The following is a 27,318-nucleotide window of genomic DNA, read 5'->3' as shown; positions in this document are numbered from 1 at the left end:
GAACCAAGAAGCATCTGTTCAGAGCAGAACAGTGATATAGACACAGTCCTAACAGCAGCTGGCCAAGCTGAAACTCAGGAGAGGAAGGAGTTGGCAGTACAGCCCTTATGTACTGGATTTTCTATAATTAAATATTTAGCTGTGCTGCAGCTTAAGGGCTCCAAGACCTGCAAGTGCTATAGACTACAGTTTCTTGAATTTAATGAGTATTTTGCATATCATTTCATACTCTTCTCAGGTAAAAAGTTGGGTAACTCATCTGAAGTCTCTCATGCAGAAACATCTGTGTGTCACGTCACCTGTTGTGTAAAGTTAGCTTAGCATTGTCATTATAAGCAACTAGGACAGCCTGGCATATGAAGTCCTATTAGATTTCAATAAAGGTCTAAATCCCAGAGATAAATCTTAACTGCTGATGTAATGTAGCTGATTTATCATCCTATGGCTGATCAACATGTGCACATACGTGTGCTTTCACACTCCACTGCCTCTTCATTTATCTGTTAATTTTTTTTATCTGTCAGTTTTATGGGATCTTTTAAGCAAGTAGTCCAAAGTGGTTTATAAACAAGCTAATGAATTAATTCTCCCAGCATCTTTGTGTGACAGACAAGATGTACCAATACCTTGTGCCCATCTTTAACAAAAAGTAAACTATGTAAAGAAATCAGACATAGTAAGTTATCACATAGTAAGTTAATAGAACAGCTAAATCCAGAATTTAGGACTCCTGAGTCTTTGTTCTCTGGTGTTGGTCACTTGTTACCTTTTATAATGGAGAATAAACTACTATGTTTTGGAGCAGAAGTAAGTGCAATTGGGGTTTTTTTAAAGGTAAAATTAAAAAAAAAAAAAAGCAGAATCTTCGAAGCATTGCTGGCTGGCTACTTTGAAGTATTGTTGTATTTCTAGCACTAAATAGGATCTGAATTTCATTAATGCCCACCTAGATGCAATTGTCTATTTGCTCTATAGTGAATGCAGTATTGAAGGATGTCCTAGTGCAGGTGGTTACGGTGCAGTACAGAATTGTCTGTTGTCTAATATACGCCGTAAGGGAGATGAATACATTTATTCTAAATTATTTGGACAAGCTGGTATAATGTTTTGCTGTCCTTGGTTATACTTTAAAACTCCTGGCTATTGCGCTGTGGTAACGACATGCCTTTCATTCAGCATATTGTACGCACAGTATGTTGGCCACTGAACAGGACAGTGCTGCAGAAATTAAGGCAACATGCAGTAGCGCTCATTTCAGCTGCACAGTTTCTGCTTCTGTCAGATGTGATAACAGTGCCCATCACCCTGCTATGCTTCATTCTGCAGAGTTTATCATGAATTTCCTGCCTGTCTGGAAGAATGCCTACTCTTTCCATGTGCCCTTCTTTTTCACCTCCTTTCATTCCTTTCAGGATCCTTTCAGAAACAAACACAGCACAGGTTTGCCAATTCTCAGACAAATGTAAATAAGTATTTTACTCTTCCACCCATCCCTCTCTTCCTTTATCTCTCTTCCTTCATCTCCCTTTTCTCATTCCATCCCTGGTGCAAGACAAGTGATCAACTTGCCAAGAATTAGTAATGGCTATCCAAGAGCCTGGACTTGTGCCTGCTAAGTTGACGGGAGGAAGTGTAATCTTCTCTGAGCCGGTGTATGGGCCTGTTGCTGGTAGCCTCCCAAGTACTGCTTAGATGGCTAGACAAAGAGTTAGATGGTAGAGAAGAAAGCTGTGCTATTGTTGATGTGATGCAGCTGACTGTTTAGTAGTTGTTGAAAATGTAGTAATTGTATTCTGAGGGTTCAATGAGAGCAGTCGCACAGTAAATACAGAGTTACTTCTCCCAGTAGCTCAGATACTGTGGCAGCTTTACTGAAACTCTACCATAGATTTCTATAAGAGTAGACTGGATTTTAAGTGGTGAATTTGTTGTCATTTGCCTTCATCAGCCACACTACGTAATTTAAAATGCAAAACTGAGAGCTTCACACAGCCTGGTGCACAACCCCACCTGGGATGTATTTAATGAGAGAAGAGAAAAAAATACCTTCCATGAGATTCTGTTGTTTTGTCCAGCTAAAAAATGTTTCAGGTCTCAGAAAAATTGCTACAGTTCAGAACCTATTTTCAAAAGCAGAAGCTAACATTGTGTTTCAAATTGCAGAGACCTGAGAAATGCTGACCAAATTTTTCAGAGGGGTAGAGCACTTGCAGCTTAAAGTAATTTCTCCCTGTGAGATCAAGTCCAGCTGTTTCAAGTCAGATAGCCAAGGATCAAATTTTCCACCATTCATTATGAAAAGCTAGGATTTAACCACTGGAGAGCTTTGAAAAATTCCAGCAAGCACATTTGCAGATTTAAGTGCCTGACTGCCTTTCTGAGTATTTGAACCTAAGATTTATTTGCATATACATCCCATAGGCGCTTTCTCCTTCATGTAATCCATTCTCATGCTGCTTTTTCCAGTCCCTGCTATTTGTGTAGCTGGTTAAAATGCTTCCGTTGAGTCCTTTCAGCAGCAGAATTGGTGGAAAGTTGTCAAACCTTTCTCCCCTCCCTCCCTTCCTCAGTCTCTGCAAGTAGAATTTCTCTCTGTATTCTGCCCACTAACCTTATGATTTTTCCCCCCATTTCAGACTTTTGGCATGAAGTAATTCACTTATTCTGAGAGAGAAAGTTTATTTGCTTTCCTCCTTTTTTTTTTTTTATAGTTTTCTGTATTTTTCATTTAGCTTCTGCACAGCCCTGCCTGCTTAGATGCAGCCTTAGCTCCATCTGCACACCTAGCCTGCACATCAAGTCACTGACCCCTCTTAGCATTGCTGTGCAATTAGGGAAATCCTTTGTGCAGCTTTAATGGAGAGTTCCAGTCCTGTCCTTAGTTTGCCAGACACGAGCATGTTAGAAAGAGGTCTGCTTTTTCAACAAAGTCTTATTTCCCATGTCTAATACACAGTTGATGAGTCATTTGCATGGTGAAACTGCTTTTGGAACCAGAGCGCTCTTTTTGGCCTTGCCATCTTCCTGGTATTTTGGAAGAAATAGGACCATCTGCATCTCTAATGCTGCTTTCTTGACTTGACTCCTATGGAAGTCCCCAGAGGTGAATTTGGTCCAGTGAATGAAAATAAAAACAGAAACCTGTAGAAATTGCATTTATAAATCTGGAGCATATAAAATTATAGACATTAAAAAAGGCAATGGTAGCTTTACATACAGGAGTTATTGATTTCAAGTTTGAATTTGATATAGTGGTTAGAACTGAAATAAGTACTGGTGAAGTAAAACAGTGCTGACTACAGCTGTGTTTTGATATGCATGAAAGGATCTCCTTGAATTATAAAGTGGGGTATTGGTGTGCCACGTAGAGCTACCATTGGCAGAACAAATTACACAAAGCTGCGACTGAAGAGTTTTAGCTGACAGGAGCAATAATATGACAGGGTTTTTGCAAACTGGAAAACAGTTTCTTTTTCTGATGTTTGCTCCATAAACAGAAGACAGTGTAAAAACATAGCTGTATACTAACGTTATTAAACATCCACTTCTCAATAAATTATGAAGCAAACGTGCAGTTTAGTGTAAAAAGGCAAAAAAAAAAAAAGCTAGAAAATTTATTATTAAATCTCCCATAGTATTAAGGCCAGTGTATTAGAAATCACTGGTTGATTTTTGACCGATGCTGTTTATACACATAAATCTTTAATGTTAAATGTGGTATTCTGGATTTGCTGTCTGTATATTCTTCTTATTAGTACTACTTGAGCTGATTTTTATGTTGTTGGAAAGGATTGTGGCAAATGAGATTGGTTATTAAAAAGCTGAACCCAGTATCTGTAGCTTATGAGAGTTGTGCTGTTCTGAAACCCTTACAGGACCTCAGAGACATCTCCTGCCTTCAGTCAAAGCTGATGCAGCCCAAGAGCTGTGCAGTCGTTTGCTTGATTAAATCTGCCATCTAGTGGCTAGCGGGTGATAGTTAATTTTAAAAAAGAAAAAGAACGTAAAGCCAATGGACTTCTTAATGCATTTTTACACCAGCTGGAAAATGGATGGAGGTTGACAAATCCTTATACTGCCTTCTTTTTCTCCCACTCATTAACAGGCATTCATAGATCATTATTTGTTTCCAGAAATGCCATTGTTTCTACTGTCTGTTGTCCACTCTGTGCTCTCGGGCTGTTTGCTGAGGTCCAGATTGAAATCATCTGCTATGGCAGAGTATTTGGGCAGAATAATTAGTGGTGTATTCACAAAGCTTCAGAAGTCTTATTGTAACATCACTGTTACTGCCTGCATCTGAAATGTTGATTCTCAAAAACGTGGTTCAAATGCCTAGAACTGCCCGAATTTCATAGAATCATAGAACAGTTTGGGTTGGAAGGGACCTTTAAAGGTCATCTAGCCCAATCTCCTCTGCAATGAGCAGGGACATCTTCAGCTAGATAAGGTTGCTCAGATTCAGCCTGACCTTGAATGTTTCCAGGGATGGGGCACCTGCCTGGCCTTGAACACCTCTAGGAATGGGGCATCTACCACCTCTCTGGGCAATCTGTTCCAGTGTTTCACCACTGTCATCATAAAAAATTCCTTCCTTATATCTAGCCCCAATCTACCCTCTTTCCTGCTTGTTCTGTTGCAACAGGCACTGCAAAAACGTGTGTTCCCATCTTTCTTATAAGCCCCCTTTATGTATTGAAAGTCCACCATAAGGTCTTCCAACCCTTGACACCTCCAAATATCCCTATTGTCCACCTGTCCTTTATGTAACTGCTAAACCTTACTCTTGCTTGTACATAAATGGTGTGCAAATTGGATTTTGTGCAAAAGGTGGCCACCAGAGCTACCCAGTACCTTAGTGGTTAGCACAGGCACCCAGGATGTTCAAGACCCAGGGTTAAGACCCTTGACTGGTCAATTAGTTTGACTTCGGATACCTGCTGGTGCTGAGGTTTCCACTAAATAAGAGTTTATGTTGGGACACACAGCCAAATCCACCCTCATTCTGAGAAAACCCCATAAGAGGCTGGATCCTGCCATGCGTTTGCCATTGTTTCACATATTGCTGAAGTCTCACTTTAATTGAATGATCTCAGACTGTTTTCAGTCACTCGCATTTCTGATACCAACATGGCAAAGGCATCCATAGCTGTCTACACTGAAACAAACCCGCCGGCTTTGAGATTGGGTTTGGGAGCGGGGGCTTCAAACAGGAGTACTTAGGGAGCATTGCCCAGCTCTTGGTACAGGTTTGTCTCGTGTAACATGGGAGACGTTGCAGCTCACTGTCATAGCCTGGAAACATGGTTTGAAGAACATTGCACTGCATGTGGGTTGCACTGTAGTATAACATTCCTCCAGCGTGCTCTTACCCTGTGCTAATATGGGGGCACCAAACCCCTGCTGGAGGCAGTTGAGATGGAAAAGCTTTATTTTAAAAAATGGAATAAAGTAGTCATCTTTGTTATTAATCAGGAAAGGAGTTATTTGAGATAACCAACACCTGCCAGCTTTATAAAAGAGAAGAAATGCACACTGAGGATCTTTATTTGTTATATGTGATCTTTGCAAATGAAGTTAAACATTGAAAGCAACGTTTTGATGTTGTTTCTCTCTGGAGACACCTGTGTGATTCAGTCCAAGGCACTATTACTCTGAGAACAAACTATCTGTGTGGATCCCATCTAATCAAGTGCTTGTCATCTTGATTTTAAAAAGGCTTCTTTTAGATTGTTGGCTTAAGGAAAGTGTTATTATTTTTCTGTCTCTTTTCACTTCTAGGATATTAAACACAACATTGTTTGAACTGTATGAAGCTCTGGGCAATTTTCCTGCCTTGTGGGTCTTCAACGTGCTGCTTGTGATTCTTCAAATTCTGCACTGTTTTTGGTCTTACCTAATCATAAAGGCAGCCTACAAAGCTATTTCAAAGGGCAAGGTAAGACAGCATGGTTCTGTTTAATGTTTAAGATTTTAACTTTTTCAATATCAATACAGGGTGAATGACTTTTTAGTTACTTTTTCTTTCTAATCCGTAACACATTACTGAAGACCCATGTTGTTTTATGTAAACTCTTCTTTTCTTTCATGGAAACTTTTTTTCACTCCTTCTAACAAATGCCAGATAAGATAATATACTCTATAGTGATTGTATGTATATGTGTTTCCACACTTCTTTTTTATAACCTGGTACACTGGAACAAATTACATTAGGGAAAATGGATTAAAAAAAAACCAACACAGCAAACTGCTTTCTTCGGGCTGCCAGTTCGGTTTTCCTTCTTTGTAGTAGTTGTTAGCAAAGTGTTCATTTCCTAGCTGGTAGTGATAGTAATAATAATACAAATTTAAATTCTGCTGCCTTTGCTAGTGACAAAGTTACAAATCACAGCCTCTTTTGGGTTTTGGTACTACAGAGGTTCTGCAAAGAGCTATGTACTTTCTTTCAAGGATTCCCACAGCAAGACCATTTGGGATAAAATTTAGTGTCTTGCTGCCATTGTTATATTTGACAGGAAGATATAATTCACAGAAATGCTAGCCCCATAACACTTGTTTTGCAGATACAGCACTCGCATTTAAATGATAGAACTAACGCTTACAGATCATGTAAAGTACAGGGCATTTTGCCCTTAAGAGTGCATGAGTAGATGTGTGAGAAATGTGCCTGCCCCCAAAGTGAATGGGATTATTCTGCAGAAAACTGCTTTCTATAAATGTACTGGAGAGCTGAGCATTGTACTGACCGGAGCCCAGAATCTGCCATTTGCTCTGTATGAAAGACAGTGCATTCATGAACTGTGTTTGCCTGGAAGACACACTTCGGTCTCCTCTGCTTTTAGCAATTATTAGCCTCAGCTGCCCTGTCTGAATTACACCAGTGACTTCAAAGAGTGCTTCATACTCTTTCTTACTCTGCTTGTTTGTCCTTTCCCTTGTGCTGTGCTGGAAGGCTGGGAAGTGGAACCCCTTGCATGTAAGTTTCTTCAGATTTACTATGCAAAAGATTTATTCTGTCCTATACTGGTGTTTGTGTTGGGTTTTTTTTAATTTATAGTTTCTGCTTAGTAGTGTTATCCATTGTTTGTGTTTATATATTTAAATGAAGACTATCTTTAAAGGCCATTTTTACTTCTTGCCTATGCTTTGCCTAATAACATTCAAACCCACTTCTATTTGTAGTATCTGGGTACTATTATGTTACAAGCTTTTTTACACATATGTATCAGCAGGATGAGCAGCTGCTCTGTCACCATTCCGGAAGCATACTTGAGAGTGTAAGTCCTCTGGCTTGTAGTTCAAACAATTGCATGGGAGAAAATTTAGATTGTATGAGAGCAGAGCTAGACACTCACAGTAAGACAGTGACCAGCTTAAAGATGCATATACATGGAGGATCCTTCTTCTTTCAGATCTTAACTTACTTCCTCATTTGCAACCCTGTGCTTTGCATTTCTGTAGTAAAATAAGCAGTGTTTTCACAACACATTACAGATATCTTACAGTAGATCTTCATCCTTAATTATTGTTTTATTTTTGTATTACTTGTATCCACCTTTGGAACAGTTCAGTTGATAAAGCAATTTGTTATCATTAAATTTGTAACTAATCCTGATCATCTTATTTCTTACTTGCTGTTATGCTTAGGAGTTTTTTAAACCTAGGTATATATTTTCTAGACAACTACTGTAGAAATTACTCCAGTGGGTTCTTTTGGGGAAAAACAAAGAGAAGTAAGTACTGCAAGATGTGTTGCATTCATATCAGGTTTTAAGTGCAAAGACCCCTGGTATGTTGCTGCATTTTAAAAATAGAGAGAGCAGATCACATGTTTAATAGAAGTGACTGCAGCATAGAATCTTATTTTGATTGTTTGGCTTTGGGGTAGGACCCTAGCAGAAGAACTGGCAGCGAATCTAATATGTTAAGAGAATTTAAGATGATGCAAAACTTTTCAATCGTCTGGTCTGCCCTCACATCAATCACAGGTACTCAGTACCCTGTGCTTGGCTCATCCTCTTCTGTCTGATAAAAGTATAATTCTAAGTGTATTTCTGTATATCCAACAGCTTCAATATAGTCCTTTATATAAAAGAGACTGAAGTCATCTGTTAATTGAAGCTGTGTAAGTATGGAATCAAATTTCTGACCTTAGCTCAAGTCCAGTTTCATGGCTGTCAGAATTGCAGGCTTACTAGACATTGACATTAAAAATTTTACTTATTGGGAGGTATATGGGAACAGTGTGTTTCTTTCTTCTCTGTTCCCAAGCAGAATAATGTCACTCAGGTGTTATGATACTGCAAGGATGGTAGCAACATTGGGAACCCCAAAGTCAAATGGCTGTTTCTGAGGCAAGAGCTGGAGAGCAGAATTATCATGAGGGCTTTCTGGAGTAGAGGAGGATTACTGTAAGCAAAAAATTACATGTAGTGGCCCTGTTCTTTAATTGTTTTGATTTCTTTGTGAAGAAGACTCGCCATGTGTTTTGCCCCCTTTATGTCCATTCACTATAGTAAAGCCAATTTTAATTGATCAATGTGGCAATCAGCACAGCGTAGATAAGATTCTGAACAAATCAGGAAGCTCAGCTGTACAAACGAGGGTAGAAGCAGGCATGGAAAGCTGCATTTGTAAAGCTGCATGCAGCCTAGACTTCAGACCTCTTTCTGTTGATGCTTTTTTTTGCTTCATCTGATGCACTCCTACCAGTTTTTCAGATTTTCAGGATGAGAGTGGGTAGAGGTCTGCGTGACCTTACCTGACCTTCAGTGGATCAGTGCAAAGTTCTCACCCTGCCTTTGCACATGGCATGTGTGTGTACAGGCATCCGTGTTTGAAGTGAGTCCAGGCAGGCAAAGGCAGAGACATGTGCCAGAGCTGAGATAGCCTTCAAAGCTCAAATTGAAAAATGCTTGAATTCTCTGATTCTGGCTTGAACCAAAAAGCTCCTTTGTTTCCTCACAATCTCCTACTGCTTGTTTCTTTTTCAAATTCTACAGGTAGCAAAGGATGACCGAAGTGACATTGAGTCAAGCTCAGATGAGGAAGAAACAGTACCTCGTTCAAAGACCCCGCACAGCACTATCACTACTAATGGCACCGGTGGTGCCAATGGGACAAACGGGTATCTTACTGGTGGCACTTGCTCAGAGGAGCATTAAATCATGGGTTCAATCATGAAACATGAACAGAATGAACTGTTTGCTACTGGAAGTAAATTATAAGTTGTGAATGCGGTTTCTTCATATATCTCAGCATCAGAAAAAATTAGGAGTATCAAAGCATCCTGATAGTGCACTGCCATATTTCCTGTTTGTGAATGAAGACAGCACACCATTCTGTATACGTAGGCATGCTGTATGTGTATGTAACTGACACAATGGGAGCAGTATTTTCACTTGTACTGTCTTTGAAATATTATTTATTTTGTATTCTTTTGGAAACTTCTGGACAAAAGGGAATATCCATTCTCAAACTTTATCTCTTGGGATCCTCAGTGGTGGAGAGCATCACCCTCAGATCTCTTCTGTCCATCCCTGTTGCTTTTGCTGAGTCTGCTATAAGTAATAGTTGCTTGATTTGTTACTTACAGTAAGATAGAACATAGCTTTGTAGATTCTAGATCTGCTTCAGATATTTTTGCTATTTTTGTGTTTTAAAGTGCTGGTTTTGAAATTGCCTATGAAATCACAGTGGCCATTCCTCCAACATAAAGTTTTAAAACACTGGATTGATATTTTAAATAATAAGTAATGTGGTCAATTAGCAATTCGGGGGGAAAAAATGTGGTAATTGTGGGATATTATTTTAGCATAATTTAAAATTCAATTTGATGGTTAATTGCATTAGAAGTAGACTTGTTTAGTTGTGCAAATACCCAAAAACATTGATGTCAACAGTTAGGATGAACTCATTCTCACTTTTTTTTTTGCCTTGCAAGTTTTGACCTCTACAGATTCTAGCTTTTTGCAGAGATTCCATGTGGAAAGGTGTTTGTTCAAGTGCACCATTGTGAATCCAGACCTCACTCCTGAAACTGTTCTTGCACATTCAGATGGATGAGAGCAGGGGTGTAATGGAAAAAAACAGCAATGAACTTTTCATTGCTTCCTCAGACACAGTTCAGTCTAGGTATTGTTCTTAAAATTATTGCAACTTTATTAGCAGGCTGAAAAGAGAGAGAAGAATGAAGAGAGGGCAGAATGTCATACATTACTAGAAGTAGTTTATTTTAAATGCATGAAAACTTGAGCAAAATTCACATAACATAATTCACAGTAAACTTTGAATGCTCAGCAGTATTTCTTCACCTCTAGAAATAAAATTAAGGGTGTTTTTAAGATAATTTTGCTCTCCTTTTTCATCCAAGATTTATAAACTGTGTCCCAAAGAAGACAAAGTAACACCCAAAATAAACATCTTTTTTAACATTATATACACACTTCTTCCAGTCTCTAGTTCAAAGTTTGATGTAGGACACTAAGGATCATACAACTCTTGAAGGACACTTTTCTGTGATATGTGACAGCAGTGCCAAAAGTAGGCAAGGTTCTTGGGTAACAGACTCTATGCAACCTACTGTTCAACAGTATTGTGTATGTGCACACAGAACCAATGTGCTGATAGACCAAAGACTTATATATATTAAAAAAAAAAAAAAAAAAGAGGGGGGAAAAAAAAAAAAAGGAAGGAACAAACCAGGAAAAAAATGTGTGTCTTCTATATACAAAAGGATTGGAGTGCGATGTTCAGCTGGAACTCTAAGCCAGGAAATACTTCTGATTCCTTCCACCTATGCAAATAGCAAAATATAGATGGTTTCTGATGCCATAAAACATGTTCAAATGCTCTATTTTATACAGACTTCATTGAAGAAAGGTGTGTTGCCACTTCTTTCTTTTGAAAATCTGAGATTTGTCCTATTCTACTGGTGAGTCTTGAAAACTTCTGAAACCTTTATTATCCATAGGTACCCTTGGGTGTTGCCAAAAAATGTGCTAAAGGTAAGGGCAGAATAGCATGAATGAAAATAGTAGCTCGACTCAGTTGACCATAAAGGAGAGACGAATGAAAAATTGTAAATTGTAGAAGAGCTGTCAGTTTTACTACCCACAGAGCATGTTTTAAAAAAGCCAGGTAACCTTGTCATTCAGCAGCTGCCTAGCTTATATGTCCATGAATATATCTGAGGGAGCACGGGAATCTTACTTAAATTGCTTTCTCCCCCAAAAGCTTCTCTGTCTCTTAATTTTTCTCATTTGTCTCCTGTGCCTCTGATTTCATAGTTATCTGCAGGGCAGGTTATACATGTGAAAATACACTGATTGCAATAGAAAGAGTACCATCCACGGTATTTGAAGTAGCAGTTGTTTAGTAATTACTGTCAAGATGATACCAAGATTTTAAAATAAAACTGTCCTGGGATATATTGAATGAACATTATAATTTCTGAAATCTGACCTGCTAAGATGGTCATTGAGAATAACAGTTTAAACACACCTCTTTCATGGTGTTGATTGCTACCTCCACTGGACCATTTCCCTTCTGCAAAGATGGTTACGAAAATGGCATTCTGGCAAAATATTTTCTCTTACATGGGGACGGAATGTTGCTCTGAACTGTCAGCATACACAACATACAGAACATACAGTAGTACTGTAATGTTGTTGATATCAGGACAGAGAGCAGTTCCCAAAAACAATCCCTGTGCAAGATGCAGGAGACCTTTCGTCCCTATTGGCCCTCCCCTGCTGTGCTGTATGGTGTTGATTCAGATGTACAGTCAAGGCTACAACCCTTGAGATGATTCACCATTGCTGGCTATGTATGCTCTTAGTGTACCCCCACTGTTACATAATGCAACGTGGATTTAAACTCTTCCTTTGAGGCTTAAATTCAGTTGCATCTATGGTGCGCTAAAGCATGTACACAGTTACCATGGTTCAGCTGATGGCCGGTGACTTACTTATCTCATATAAATCTGGCTTTTTGGAGTCCGTTCTTAGCAGCCTAGAATAAACTTAATACAGACATGTCTGGAAAACAGGTAAGATGAGAGATTAAAATGACACATTTGTGGAAATGGGATAAGACTAAGGAAGCATTGAGAAATTCACAAAACTTTGCTGAACAATCACTAAACTTTCAAGCTGCAATTTTTTAGTGGAAATTAAAAATTCACAAATTTTTTTCTGTCTCTAGTGGGAAGGACCAAGTGTTTTAGTGATTATACTTGGCAGTGTCTTTTGATTCATTGCTTTAACCGATGGATGTCAAAACTCTGGCTTCATCTTCCACTCTGCAGAGATAATGTCATGCAGCTATTTCCTTTTTCATTTGAATTTGTTTGCTTCTCTGCTGAAGAGCTTTGCAAGGTGCTTTTGGAGGCCATCAAATATTTAGAGGATAATCACACATATTCCAGAAAATGGATTGAAATGATTCGCATGGTAAATGCGAGATCTTTAAAGGTTCTGTATATTCGTACCTTTTGTAGAATTGTCATTTTAGTCATTTTAGAAATGAGGGTTTGTACTCTGTAACCTATTTGTCTTCAACTTCTATGCTCCCTTTTTATAGTACAGTACACAACACAGTGGTTGAGATGTTGAAGTAGAAAAATGAGGAAATGATATGTAGAGTTTATTAGTAAATAGTAAGGATTTGTCTTCTCTCCCTAGCCAGCCCAGAATATAGTAAAATAAGATTCAGGTCTCCTTTTGTTTACTGTTTTCCATATTAGCATATTTTGTACCAAAAGAAAAATATACGGTGGGGTTTTTTTCATAAAAGCCTAAAAACAAACATTGCAGAAAATTGTAGAAATATCTGATCAAACAAGGGTGGACATTGGAATCTTTTGGATCTTGATCGATGTTAAATAGTGCTAGTTCTAGAATACCAAAGTGTCCATGCTGTTGCCATTTTGTAGTTTTTTCTATCTGTTATTTATTTAATGATTCCAGCACATTGGAACAGGTGTCACAGCTTCAGATGCTCCTGTTTCAGCCTGTGACCATTCGGTGTGATTGCCAATGACAAATCTTTTTTCTGAGACCCAAGTACATGCACTAAAGCTTTGCTTACAGTGAAGTGAATTTTGTCTTAAATCTGTATCTGTTTCGAGTGAAAATCACTTTCTGGTTCTGAATGGGATGTGACGGAAAAAGCTGTTACCCTGCAGCAAATGTCAATGATGATCAACACGGGTTGATTTAGACACCGTGTGTGTTCTACACAGAGTATTCTAGTAGGAGGCCTGATGCCTGTTTCATTCATCTTCTCATTACTGCAGCCTTCCGTATTCTCAGAGAAATATGGGCTACCATTGGTTTTCTACGGTTGATGCTTTGGTATTTTTTTAATCTCTTTGCTACAACTCATTTTTGTATGTCTCCTATTGTCTACTTCTTGTGACGTTTGTGCGAGAGAAGCTATTGAATACTTTTTACCCTTCCTGTAATGTCAACCCTATTAGGCCTAACTTCAGTATTCTGCAAACTACAGTTGCCTTTAAACCATAAAGCAAAACCAGTTTGTATTTCTTGTTTTGACTGGTTTTGATTTGGAACAGGGACCTAATGGGAACTTCAGTAAGACAACCGTATTCTTTTATTCTTTCCTTTTTGAAAAGCACTAGAGGAAGTTTGGAAAAGTGGCGTACATGTGTAGCCTTTAAATTGTAAAGCTTTCTGATTGTAGTTGTAATGAAAACACAGTGTTTGAGTGTGTCTGTACAGAATTCTCAGTCTTTGAAATCGCTTTCAATTTAAAAAATGGAGGAAACACTATGAAATGATGTTTTGGAGCCATATCAATGATCACACATGTCAGACAAAAGAGCAAAATGATTGTCTTACATGACCTAAAATGATCTGTGCAACAAAACACATTTTCTGGCTTCTGTTGAGCTTCAGCTTCTTGCAGTCCCAGGGTTTAACTTTTGTACACGAGCTCTCATACTGCACTGTGCATGTTGACTACCTGTTGCAAGTCAGGGTGAGGCGGATGACACTATTTCACCTGTGTTTTCATGACAATCCTGTGCTTGAGCAACTCTTTCAGAAATGCAGTGATGTGTAGGAATTCCACTGTCCCAGACACAGTGATGTGCTAGCTAGAAGTCCTTTCCTATACAGCTGTTGCGTAGAACTTTGAGACTTATTTTGTGTTTAACTCGGTTGGTTTGGGGTTTTTTCAATATGGAAAATAATTATTCCTCATGAAATCTCTGGAACCAATCAGTATTGTGGGCTATTTTAATTTGGAGACACTTTCATAATAAACATAAGTATTAGGAATGTAGTGTCGTTTTCTTCTCTTTTCTATGAAATGCAAGCAATGTTTTCCTTTTGTTTAGCTCAAAGATTGTTATCCACACTGCAGACTCCAGCATTTTTAAAGCAGATCCAAGTATGTCTTTGCTGAGTTCATCACTGCAGTATTTTATGTTATTTCCTGTACGAAACTGTTTGTAACAGTAAGTGTTAGAAGGACAAGTTCTCTCTATACAAATTAAAATATGTTCATTTTTATAAGACACTTTCCTAGGATTTCAAAAGTAAAATTTTGCATGTTAATCAGTTCTGAATGTGCAGCTGGACCGACTTTGGAAAAGCTGTCTTTTTTCAGTCTATGTGGTCAGAATTTCTTAAAAGTAGATGTTCATTCAGATGTTTCAGGCTAAACTGTCAGTCAGCAAAGCACTACCTACTAACCACTTCTGGAAGTGAGGGAAGAGGGTCACTTGGACAGTGGTTCTCTGGAGGACAAGCTGCAGCTCTTGATTTTGCCAATGAAGTTGCAACTTTCAGACCTCTACCATTAGAGTAGACCAAATATGCTTGCTTATTTGTTATAGGATTCTATGTTTCTTCACTACTGTTAAAATGAAGAGAAGTAAAGGGGTTTGCTTTTTTTTTTTTTTTTTTTAAAAACAAGGTGTGTGTAGCAATGGACTGAGCTGGAATTGTTTTCACACACTCACCAAAGTAAAGCCTGCAAAATCACATCATCAGGCAGGCTCTGGTGCAGCATTAAAAGATTATGAGGAAGTTCTTATAAATGGGATGCATAAAAACATTCTCACAACTTCAGCAGAAAATTGAGGCAACAGTTCTTGAACACAAATACTGGTTATATAGGAATCACCACACATCAGTTGAAGTTCTGCCTCTGGAAGAGAAGTAAACCTGGGGATTTCCATTGTGTTTAAAGAACTAATTACTGTAGTTGTTAATATGTGCCCATGATAATATATAGAGAGAATCTTATAGTGCATTTATTATGGCATTTAAATTCTTGTTTATTGAAGAGATTTATAAAGAGATTTAATTATGGGGGAATTTGTCTAGTTGCATGTCTAATGTCTTTTGCTTCCTATTCTGTGTATACCCCTCAACTTACATTGCATGAGGAAGAGCCACTTTGTACAGAAAATAGCTCAGGATAATGTGAAAAAGAGGAAGAATTTTTTGATGCACTGCCTTCAAGTCTCTAAAGGTCCCTCTGTACAAGAAATACAGTGGTTCTCAGAAGAAAACGGGAGGTCTGTGCTGCTTTAGAAGAGCTAAGAACTGGTGACAGTCTCCTGTGGTACAGAAGGTGAGTGGAAGGAATCCAAATGTGTGACTGTGCCGGATGGGCAAATTGCCGCACGACTTGGTAGCTCATCATGCTGTGATGGGCAGAGGCTGGGAGCTTGTGTGGAGTGACTCCTGCTGCACACTGTTAGTCCCAGCTCTGCTAGTGTGTGCAGAGGGTTGCTGTTTTCCTAATTTATGCTGGGTTTTGGTCCTCTTTGTGCCCTGTTCTGCAAGACGCTAGTCCCTGCCCCTTGACAGATTTTACACTGTCTATACTTGTCAGTGGGTTAGCTTCTGAAGTGGATTTTACAGAGCAGGATGCCAATTTGTGCTCAGGTATAGAGGAGTCAAGGATGGCTGTCATAGAGTTCCCATGCTGGGGAATTTTAAAATGTGAACACACTCTATATTAAAAAGTATGAGATACCGAATGAACATTGGTATGTGTAATAGGTAGGAAGCTCGAATGCATGCTGGGCAAACTTGCATATGGAGATTTCTCACCAGTGGCTTCCGTCCCTCCTGGACTCTAAAATCCAGAGATCGCAGCTCTGTGAGAAGTTAATTTCAGTAATTCAAAACCTATTTGTGCAAAGCAAATGAATAAAACAATAACTATATGTTAAATAGGCAGAATAATGGTGTATAAGGCACGTGCCGTGCCAGGCCTAACTGTGGGGAGCTCTGCCAGTAGATGACAACAGTGCCCACTGGAGGCCTCTCCACTGTGCGGTGGAGCAGGGAGCAAGGGTGAGGCTCACACACCGTCCATCTTGCACCTTAGAAGGCGGCTTTATCACTATAGGAATAAACATGCTTGAGGAAAGTGTTTTATACCTATCTTCTTCAGCCCTGAGTCTGCCAAGCCGTTGATGACTTGTAGAGGGATTGCTTAAACACAGACTTGTGTGCAACACTGAGGTGTTTCTAAGGTTCTGACTTTCAAATGTAATTGTTTAGATGTGACACAGAACAGTTAGCTTTTAGTGACTGGAAAGTGCCAATATAACATCAATTATTGCAAGATAGTTCAGTATTGTAGTTTTTATCTGTAAGAGCAGTATGACCAACTTGTAATGTTAGTGCTATAGTTCACTAATTAGATTAAAAGATAAGGTACTTTCTAAAGCTACTTGGTAGCAGCATATATTTACATTCCCAAGTTAGTACCCTCTCCCAAACATCTGAAAAACACCATTGTAGCTCTGGTATTTTTTAAACACTTCCAAGTGCAAGGTCCTCTCCCTAGAAAATACTGTGCAGCTTATTTTTATTTATTCCAAAACAGGACTGACTAAGGCTGCCCCTGTACAACTGCATAGCAGTAGCATTTCTTGCCATATTTAGGCAATTTTTTGCAATCTTTTCACATGAAAAAAGATTCCTGTAATTCAGAGGTGGGATGTGATCCTTCCTTAATCAAAACTGCATCAGCTCCCTCCTGTATCAACCTTACTAGCAATTTTCTGTTCTGTTTCTGGGCTTGTTTTAAAGATAACCTCCCCTTTTAACTCCCAGTAATTGTAATTTTAATTACTGTTACTCTCCTAAGTTATCTTCAAAAGAGCTGCCTCCTACCAGAAAGGCTTGCTGTTTTACAGTTTTATTTCCACAGTCCCTCATCTAATTTTAATTTAAACTTGATTCAGTCAAAGCATTTAGTTGTTATTGTATCTCATTTTTATATGTGGTTTCTCACTGAACAATCTCCAATTGAGATCAGTGCCCATAGCTCTTATTATGTGGGACAACACAATCCATATGCCAGCTTCAGAAAAAGATTTCCACATTAGTAATCTAGATTACTTAAAATGTAGATCCGACATGTAGTGCTTCAGTAAGGTTGAGGAAGTGATGACCTGAGTTGTGGTACCCCTCTGGACCGGGTGGATGTAAAAAGCAGTTGGGACTGCTGTGAACTTCATGTGAAGTTCTTTAAAGAGCTGCTCCCCTTTCATAGCAATTTTCTGCTAATTGAATCCATTTTTTCAAATAAATTAATATTGTCAAATAAAGAGTATGCAAATACAAGAGTATTGCTCAGTTTTAAGATGTGATGTTTTGTGCTACTCTTGCAACTAGTCCAAGCACCCAGCACAAAATGAGCTGTTTGGCATGGGAAAATTCTTATATAAGAACTCATGTAAGATTTGACAGGTATCTACTATAAAATTCTAAGTATATTATTTGGAAGAGGAAAAATGGATTGCTAACAGTGACATCAGCTGCCATCTGGATAGGATTAATGCACAATCAAAAGCAAGATTGGGTGCAAATTTTTCATGCTTGTTCTGCACCAAACAATGTAGTCAAGAAATGATAGTTGAGGGAAACTTCAGGAGGAGCAGCTGGGGAAAGTAAACCCTTCTTTCTTATGTAAATTGCATGAACATTGACTGTAATTTGCTAATTTGATTCATTGCGATGCCATTAGCAGAGCACTTGATAAAGGTGGTCCCTACTGTAATAGAGTCCCAAGCAGACTGTCGAAATTATGGACTAACCTTAGAGAAGGCTGGAGCCTAAAATGATAGCTAATTGCTGCAGAGTTGCAGATGACAGTGTTGAGGATTGCATGTCAGAAGAGGTTTTACCTCTCCTTAGAAACACAATTTTATCAGATGGCTCTTCTGCCTTTGCCTTAAGTGTAGGAAAATACAGACCGGTAAGTCATGCTGATACTGGCAATCAGTGTTAAAAGAATACAATTACCAATTTGCTGCATTGTTGTTCCGTTAATGGAGCTGTGTCAGACATGGAGTTAAACAAGCAATTTTATCTCATCATCTTCATTTGGAAAGTTAAGTATTAGTTATTTGCTTGTTTTTATTTCTAACCTATGAGGTAAGCATTTACTTGAATGTATTGTGCTTTAACTTAGACAGCTAGTACACCACCCACGGGGCCACCCTTCTATCACTTCTACCTACTCCTCACTTAGCCAAAAAGTTAATGTATGCAGTCTGCTCTTAAATACCTGGAATCCTTAATGATAATTGCCATCAGTGTAAAGCAAGCGTAGCATGCTTCTAAATCAAAACAATAATGATGTATAGTTGGTGTTCGTTCAACAGACCTGTTTCTCTGCCAAGCCAGTTATTCCAGCTGAAGCTCTGGTGCAGAAGATACTGGATAGTAAAGAACTGAACCCATGATCCAGTAGCCAGTGGAAAAGAATTCGTTGAGGCAAGTCAGTCAAAGAGCATGTTTCCACATAGAGAGTTGTCCATCAAATAGTCACAAAACAGGTGAGTCAATAGCAATTAGTAATGTTCAACATGCTGTGACTGAAGAGGAAGGAAATCAAATTAACACTAATTGTACCTTTTTTCAATTCATCATTTCAGTGCATAGCCACTTTAAAATATATATAAGGTCAGATAAAAACCCATTATACACTTGCATGATTAAGCACTATTTTTAGCAGTCTGTCAGTCTCCCTAACAACTTTTGAACTCACTGCTCAACTAGTCCAAATTTGAAAAGGAGATTGTGTTGCTCTCACTGTTCTTACAGTGTACTAAAAATAAGCAACCAGGTAAAGGAGAGCACCACAAATCCATGCTCCACACTGGAGGAGGGGTAGGCAGAGTGCAACCGCTGTCCTGCAGCTGTAGCAGTAGCCAAGCAGAGGCTGAAGTAGTGTAACTCAGGAGCTCTCATCCACGAGGGAGACTAAAGAAGAGCTGCGATATTGCAGTGAAGAGAATGGCACCGTTTAAGGACAAAACCACAGATGTGTAGGAAATCAGGCTTCATTACCTCTGCTTCTGCTGGAACAACTAGTTTATAAGCTTGTGATTATGAAGAGTTTTCTGTATAATTGTTAGAGTGGAGATAATAAGAAAGACAAAAAGAATAGAGTCTCACTGTCTGGCAATCAGAGCCATTCCCCCCAACCTTTCAGGCATACAATCCTAGTCAGCAGTAAAGCCTGATGTAATTGGATTGTAACTATTGCTTTCAAAAAGGTAAGAGCATTACCACAATTATTTAGTATGGTTTATTCATACAGTTAAAAAAGGTACTGTAATCTGCCTGTGGAACTAAGTGATTTATGTGTGCATATGTTTGTTACATCGGGTTTGGCAGCACTTTAAAAAGTTATAAATCACTCACAAATGAGTTCACAGTGATTTTAGAGTGTTATAATGACAGGAGTAATTTAGACAGTATCAAGGTACTGAATAAATTCAAAAAGTTGATTGAGACATTAGAGAAGACAGTAAGTAATATAACACAATTGGCATATGACAGAAGCCCAGCGTAGCTTCCATGTCTGTCTTAATTTTCACAAATGTAGCCATTACTTGTTTGTTTGCTTTTTAAAATACGTCTAGTAACTCCAAGAGGTTTTATGAAAAATGTCAACAAACTCAGCTTAACCACCTTCACTCTTGGTTGAGTAGGTGTGTAATAAAACTGTTCTGTTAGCCAGAAGGACTCTTACAGTTACTTGATTTCTTTTCAAATCTGACTTCCAGGTAGCATCCAAACAATTGTGATTAAATGCAGTTATTACATATGCTATTAATATTTAATATTATTTTGTCTTCCCAACAGTCCTTAAATGGACAGTGTATTTCCAATATCTAATACATTCAACACCTTTTTTCCAGATGTTCATGAGATAAACTTGATGAGTGCTGAGCAATTTTGTGAGTAATTTTTCAGCAATTTTCTGTATCGTCAGTGTTAGTTGATGGCCCACACATTTCAGGGTTGAGCCTTGGTAGCTAAGTACAGGGCAGCAGTTTGAAAGGGAAGGTAACCTTCAGGGTTGGGCAAACTGATTTGTGAAAAAAGAAAAGTCTTTATTGACCTTCACTAAGATCTCTGTCCACCTTAAGAAAAACCTGATCCTGCTAATAGATGGAGCACTAGCACCAACTGGAGGGGGCTGGTTGATTGTGTGTCATAGTCCCTAAGCTGCGTATTGCTTTTGAGCTTGAGCTTTCCCAGATGCTCTTTGGGGCATTTCCGTCTGTATTTGTATGCTGTCCACTACACTGGGGTCCCAATAATTCTATTTGTTGGATCAGTATATAGTATTATCCTAGTTGTCCTTACCATTATTGGATATTGCTGCATTGTGCAGCTTCATAACAAAGTTCCAAATTTCCACAGATCCAGTTGTGTGAAATTCTGTAAGCACTAAGTGCATTTGGTAAAGGCACAAAGGTATTAAGATTTTAAGATGGATCTTCAGCTAGCATAAAGGCTGTTTGAGGTATGTCACAAGCCAATTTTACTTAATATTTTATAATAAGCAAAGAAACAAATCTATTGTGTACACTTTCCTAGCTTTTACCTGGTTTTGGAATGCCTGGCTCTGTTTTAAAGGAAGTAATATCTGCATCTGATTTGCCTTGGCAAATATAAGCAGGTTCATTATTCAAACTCCAAAAAGAGCTGTAAGGGTTTAAATTATACACAATAAACATTTCAAACTTTACTTCTTGCTTTAGGCGTATGCACAGAACATTTACAACCAAGCACATCATCTTTTCTAGCAAATAATTCCTAGGAATGTAAATTCCAGTGCAGTGGTTGTCATATATTTTATGTTCTGTGCATAGCTATCTTAGCAAAGTAATTTTGTTAGAAGCAATAAACCAACCACTTATGCCTGGGATGAACATGAAAAGAAAACGGCAGTAAGACTGAGCATTTGTCTTTGTTACTCAGGGCGTGTTTCAATTTTTTTCTCCTGTGAAGATCAGGATCAAATCAGATACGCTACAGAGCACATCTGAGCAATATGTACACCCTTAATGAATAAACACCTCCATGTGAAAACATGGAAATCCAGTGGCTGCGCACTGCCCGTCTTTTTGCTTCCATACAACAGCTGTAAAATATTTGGTTGAGCATCCTGAAGTTCTTACTTTCCAGAGCAACTAAGAATTGCTTGGCACAGACAGGTGGAGAAGGGCAGGAAGGAGTATGCTTCAAAATGAATACTGTCATTCTGGATACAGGGGTGATGCCGTTTTAGAGAAGCAGAAGGGAGAGGCTTTCTGACACGGAAGGTGAGGGCTTCTGTACAAGGAAGAGAGGAAAAGATGCCAACAAAGTGGGGTAAGACAGCAGTCGTAGCTCCTGGGAAAGAATATAGAAGCGGGAAGTGCAGAGATAGCTGAATGCATTTTTAACTACTGGCTAGTCTATTGACCTACATAAATGTGCCTACAGCATTCTTTTGGTGGTAGAAGCAATTAATTGAAAGAAACACCTGCTATTTAAATATTCCTGTTAGCATGGTTGAAAAGGAGGCAAAATCTGCTAATGAACTAGACCTAGCGCTTGAAGGCAGTCTCCCAGCCTATGCCCCTGTTTGTCCCGTTGTTGGTTGCAGAATTCTCAGAGAGCACATGGGGTTTATGGACAGGGCAGAGGAGGATGTATTTCATTTGAGATATTATAGAAATGCCTAGTAATCTCTGCTGCCATTCTGTTCTAAAATTGTAATCAGTTGGCACCTTTACTTACTGCTCATTTCATGTATAGCTGACAAGAAAAAAAATCAATAGGGCATACCAAGGAAAATGATGCGTTATTTAGAAAATAGCAAATTATGCCCTACAGGAAGAAGAAATGGACAATTATCTCTTTTTTGGAGCCAAGATGTGCAAACATGGGTTTCTGGATTTTTATAAGATGCACTTTAGCTATCATCTCATAGAAGATTGAGTGCATAGTTTGTGCTGTATCCAGCAAGTTGTACTGTTTAGACAAACCAAGTGATTTAAAATATGGTATGCATCAGACTGGGCAATATTCTCAACCGTAGTAAGGGTATCTTGTCAGCATCACCAGCCTAAATGGCCAGGTTTACATATTAAAAAGCTGATGAAGACATAGGAATAAGGGGGTGGGGATGTTTTGGGTTTTTGCCCAAGCATAAGATTATAGGTTGGGGCAAGAACAGTGAGTGCTGCTATAGTTCTGTTAGTACATGGGAAGACCAACATCTGCACCCAATGCTGGTTTGGACCAGCTCTGGTCTGCCCTATGGACTACATAACATTAACAGCAAGAACACATTATGTGTGCATCTCCTAGTTTAGTTGCCTTCCAAAAGGAATGCTGTTTGCATTTGAGATGTGAACCAAAGTGGTGAGGATCAGGAGATTCACAGCAAAAGTCCACTCCTGATAAAAAAAATGAATGCTAATGTAGATACATGCTGTATAAATTTGAAGTTAACCAGCATCTCACAGGAAAGAGGGGCCTCTCTTTACAGCTGCTTTGAGGCAGGGAGTTATTTTAAATGAAGAATTTTCACTTCACAGAAGATATTCTGAAGTTTTGTTTTTATTGAAAAACAATTTGGAGCATCTTCAAAGACAGTTTAAAGGGTTATTTTCATTATTTAGGAAATGCTAGAGTTCTAAATACTTTTTCTACAGTGTTGGATATTTTTACTCTTTACACTATATTTCATTTTTGTGTACTTAAGATAACTGTTTTGAGAGGACTCAGCATTAGTTTTTGATGCAAGTGGTCTTTTACTCCACTAGAATTTCCAGAACTAAAGTACTTAAGATTTTATTTGAACTATGTTATATTATCAAATCAAGAGTTTTCTTTTGTATTGCAACTAAATATTTTGTGAAAAAGAAAAGACTTCACAAATAAGAAAGGAAAATAATAGTTTTAATCAGAAGAATCTGAAACAGGCAGTAAAATAGGTAGTTTAACAGACCAAAAGAAAAAAAAATTTACATGTATGAAAATGAGTGATGACACTGGAGAGTACAAGACAGGGTAAAAATTAGGATAGTGACCTGTGACACAGGTAACTGAAATAATTACAAAGCTCCATTGCATTATTTTAGCAGGTTTCAGGCCTATTCCAACCACATAGAAACATGAAAGACACTTAAATGCTTTTGGAAGAAAGACATAAGTTACAGGAAGTACTTTATTTTAATACCTTCTTGGGGTAGCTAAATAGAGATCACTACATCATTAAGCTACTTGAAACTGGATCAAAATTTCATGTCTGGAGACATGCAATTAAGGAAATGGATGATTCTTTGAACAACACTATAATCAGTTAAGATGGCTCTAGATGACCGTGGACTAAAATACCATTTTTGTTATTTTTTTCTTTATTAAGAAATTAGAATAAGACATGAATAAATACATACTTTCAGAATACAGGAAGGAAAGAAAAAAAAAGTGCTCTACAGCTAGAGAGAGAGGTATAAGCTCATTTTATGCAGACTGTTTACAAGATAAAGCAGTGAAAGCTTTTCTGATGTTGGCAACAAATGCAGAAAAATTGTTAGTCTCTCTCACTTTGAGCTGGAACTCTGCTATACAGTCCAGAGGAGGAGTACAGGAAGTCACTGAAATGACACAAAGATTAGATTATTATAAAAAAAGCAATATTAGTTGTATTTCATAAGCATGGAAAACCAATGTAGTTTGTTGTATTTGTATGTTTTTATCTTCATCCAGTATTATTTTTGAGTAACCTATTAAATCATTTTCTTTCAGCAAAGACAAAGCCTCAAAGAACATGCAATTTATTTATTTTTTTTTGTTTCCAGACCTCCCACTCAGTGCTGTGCTCCTGTAATTACAGCAATTCCAGTAATCCATAGGCTGCCCAAGAACTGAAACACATTCCTAAACGTTTTTGTTGTTCTGCGGGCAGGCAGACTGAAAACTGATGTAGCCCAGCATGTGATAAACTTTTAACTACAACATAGTTTAGATTTGAATTAGTAAAACTAGAAATCAATTCAGTCCATACCTAGAGGCACAGCAGAGCAACAGTAGCATACTTCTAGAAGCTACTCAGCATACTACACAAATTACCACTGCTGTTCTTCATAACTGAAAGAAGATCCATACTGCAAAAACAGCTTTAAGACCTGAAAGGTTGTACCATTGCAGAAGAGGAAAACTGGATTTCAAGTTTTAATCTTTCTCCTATGTCACACCAACTGTAAGGGTTCCCCACTATGTGGGGAACCTCATTTTCTTCTCCCTGTAGGCTTCTCAAACAGGTTGAAATGTGCCTGTCAGTATAAACACTCACTCTAGCATAAAGGGAAGAAGCAACAAACTACAAACTGAGGTATTTATCTATGCCTGTATCTCTTCTCTCTCCTGCTTTACTCAGGGCAAAGTAAACAGCAACTCCACAAATGGAAAGGAGCAAAGATAAGCAGTTGTATTTTCATATAAATTAACAAGAGAAGCTTCATTAAAAATATATATATCACCATTGCAAGATTTTTCATTCAGAAATTGGAAGATGAAGGTTACAACGAAACTGTGCTTTACTCCTCTCCCCCTTTTTTTCAAACAGGGGCATCAGATTCTGTCCTCTTGCTTAAATATTCAGAATTCACATACCTTCATAATCTCCCTGTTCGTTTATGGAAAGGGTAAACACATATGGCTTGTCAGGATCTTTGTGGTCAATGTGTCTGAATATAAACTGTAGTTGTTCATCTAAAGCAAACACAAAAACAGAGTTAATTAACACCATTAACCTCTGCTGGAGAGTCACAACGACTAAAAATCACAGTATTAAGCTACAGTTTCACTTCATGTTCTTAGAATACTCACACGTCAAGCAAACCTGGTCTCTTTCAAAGACAAATGCATTTTAACATACCATATTCTGCCATCGGAGAGATAATGGTAATTCCTGGGCTGGGGCAATTCTTCAGTGGTGTAAGCCAGCACGTTCTTCACTGCGTCATCCAACATTAACCATATTGCAGCACTGCACATGGAAATGATGGAAACTACAGAAACTTACTGTGAATTCTGCGTATCTCCAGTCCAAGCCGCTCTTCAAACAGTACTTTAGACTTGCATAGTCGTTCCACTCTCTCCTTAGTGGCTTTGTTTTTAGAAGATATTACTAGAATTTTAAAAGCCACCATAAATTACCAAAGTAAAGGTAAAACAAGCACATTAAAAAAAAAAAAACAGAAGAGTAGAAAAGCCCATCAAGAGCAAGTGTTGAAAACAATTCCCCTTCTAATTAAGAAAGTCTACTTATTATCCTTTGCTTACTTACTTTCCTTTTTCTTCATCAACTCTTCTTTAAGCTCTTGGATGCTGTCAGTCAAGTCCTTCTTTTGCTCCTCTTCTTGATTTAGGTTAGTTTTTATTTCTGTCAAGTGCTCTTGATTTTCTGATATGTGTTGGCTCTGCTGGAGAATCTCTGAAATAAGGCAAGCAAATGTGAACATATACAGTTGATTAGTTAGGTCCCCACTATTTAGTACTTATCTATATTGTTTGATATGACTCATTTGAATAAAATCTAGCGAAATGTATACTGTCTCAGCTGAAAAGAGAAGTCAGCATAACTATACTAAGAGCATTGAATAAAAGCTTAAAGTGAAAATTGTTCATAAGAGAAGCTACTAAATAGGGAGCTCCTCTGATACTTCAATCAGATACAATTTGTTTCTGGTGCCAGAACTGTATACATCCTCAAAGCAGAAGGATGGTGGATCCTGTCCAGCTGCAAATAATTTGACAGAAAGCAAGGAATGGAAACACTGACTGATAGTAGAATTGCAATTATTTTTACCTGATATTCTGAAGTCTAACTACAAAATTCAGAGAAGTTAATCCTAGACTGATAGGCTGACCGTATTCTATTACTAATATGGAAGAGTCATAAGTAACCTCACAATATTAACTTTACTAAGCAATTTAATTTACTTTTCCTATTGCAGTCAGCAAGTTCTGGTACTTTGTTGTTTTAAATACTTAAGCACCAAAACCACTATACAGAAAACTTTTACCTGATCTTTATCTTTTTGTATCATCAATGAAGTTTTCTAACAAATTGCTTTTGACTTGCAATTTACAACCCATAATGAACCAACTATGTTTGGTTTTAATTCTATCTTCATTCTAGTGTTGTTATTTACCTTTTAAAATGGTAAGTTAAACATATTAATCAGCTGTATTAAATTAGTTTTAGAAGTGTTAGACACGATAAATAAAACACCATACTGTACCATTGCTATACTCCTGAATTTTATCAATCATCAGGTCCCCTTCCTTCAGCTTCTTGGACCATTTCTCTGTAATGGAAAGTTACTTCAGTTATCTGAAAAAGTTTGATGATAACTTGGAAAAAGCAGAGGTAATGGGAACAAAGAGCCTTTTTACCTGAAAGTGCTTTTATGGACTCCTTGCATGAATCTCTCAGTGCTAAAGTCTGATTGATCTGTTCAGTGCCATAAATGCTTTTTAATTTAGTCCAAAACTCTTTCATTTCCCTTTCAAAGACGATTATTTCATCTTCTGTCTTTATATTAGCCATAGTGCTGCAACAAACATGAAAGTGAATAAATACAGTGTCGAGACACACAAGGCAATCGCAGCAGTTACAACCCACAATTACAGGATAAACCTTCAAAGCAGTTTTTACCCCCTTGGCTTGTTGTTGTATTGTTTCTACAACCAGTAGCAGCAGCGGGAGCTACGTTTCTTTTCCTGCTCCACCAGCGATGGGTTACCTGCGCCAGGCGGCGGCCCTGCACTGCGCTCAAGACCCCCACCGTACCGAGAGCCCTTTCTAGGCTGCCGGCAGCCCCCAGAGCGGGGGCGGGGAGCGCTCCCACCCTTTCGCTGTCCTCCCGCAGGGCTCGCACCGACCCGGGGCCCCCTCCCCACGCTCGCAGCCCGGGCCGAGGGGCGGGTGGGGAGCTCCCCCCCTTCCTCGAGATGTTAACGG

General features: G+C 38.4%; 2 protein-coding genes across 2 annotated transcripts in view; one reads left to right on the top strand and one right to left on the bottom strand.

Annotated features, from left to right (window-relative positions):
- CERS6 (ceramide synthase 6) overlaps positions 1-9,164 on the top strand; it is a 159,036-nt gene extending 149,872 nt beyond the window's left edge. The window contains exons 9-11 of the mRNA XM_009894647.1: positions 5,782-5,938; positions 6,953-6,976; positions 9,003-9,164. Of these exons, the coding sequence (XP_009892949.1) occupies positions 5,782-5,938; positions 6,953-6,976; positions 9,003-9,164 (343 nt within the window). The remainder of the gene's footprint in view (positions 1-5,781; positions 5,939-6,952; positions 6,977-9,002) is intronic.
- Positions 9,165-23,686: 14,522 nt separating this feature from the next.
- On the bottom strand, positions 23,687-27,010 carry SPC25 (SPC25, NDC80 kinetochore complex component). The gene is made up of 6 exons (XM_009894585.1): positions 26,751-27,010; positions 26,597-26,662; positions 25,639-25,785; positions 25,375-25,479; positions 24,963-25,061; positions 23,687-23,944 (listed from the first exon to the last, which is right to left on the bottom strand). The coding sequence occupies exons 1-6, from the start codon at positions 26,902-26,904 to the stop codon at positions 23,811-23,813; spliced, it is 705 nt and encodes a 234-aa protein (XP_009892887.1). The 5' UTR covers positions 26,905-27,010; the 3' UTR covers positions 23,687-23,810.
- Positions 27,011-27,318: the final 308 nt, after the last annotated feature.

Source organism: Charadrius vociferus, unplaced genomic scaffold, assembly GCF_000708025.1.
Source record: "Charadrius vociferus isolate BGI_N301 unplaced genomic scaffold, ASM70802v2 scaffold161, whole genome shotgun sequence".
Lineage (NCBI taxonomy): Eukaryota > Metazoa > Chordata > Aves > Charadriiformes > Charadriidae > Charadrius > Charadrius vociferus.
The sequence above is the reverse complement of the archived record's forward strand: the minus strand, read 5'-3'. Positions and strand labels throughout refer to the sequence as shown.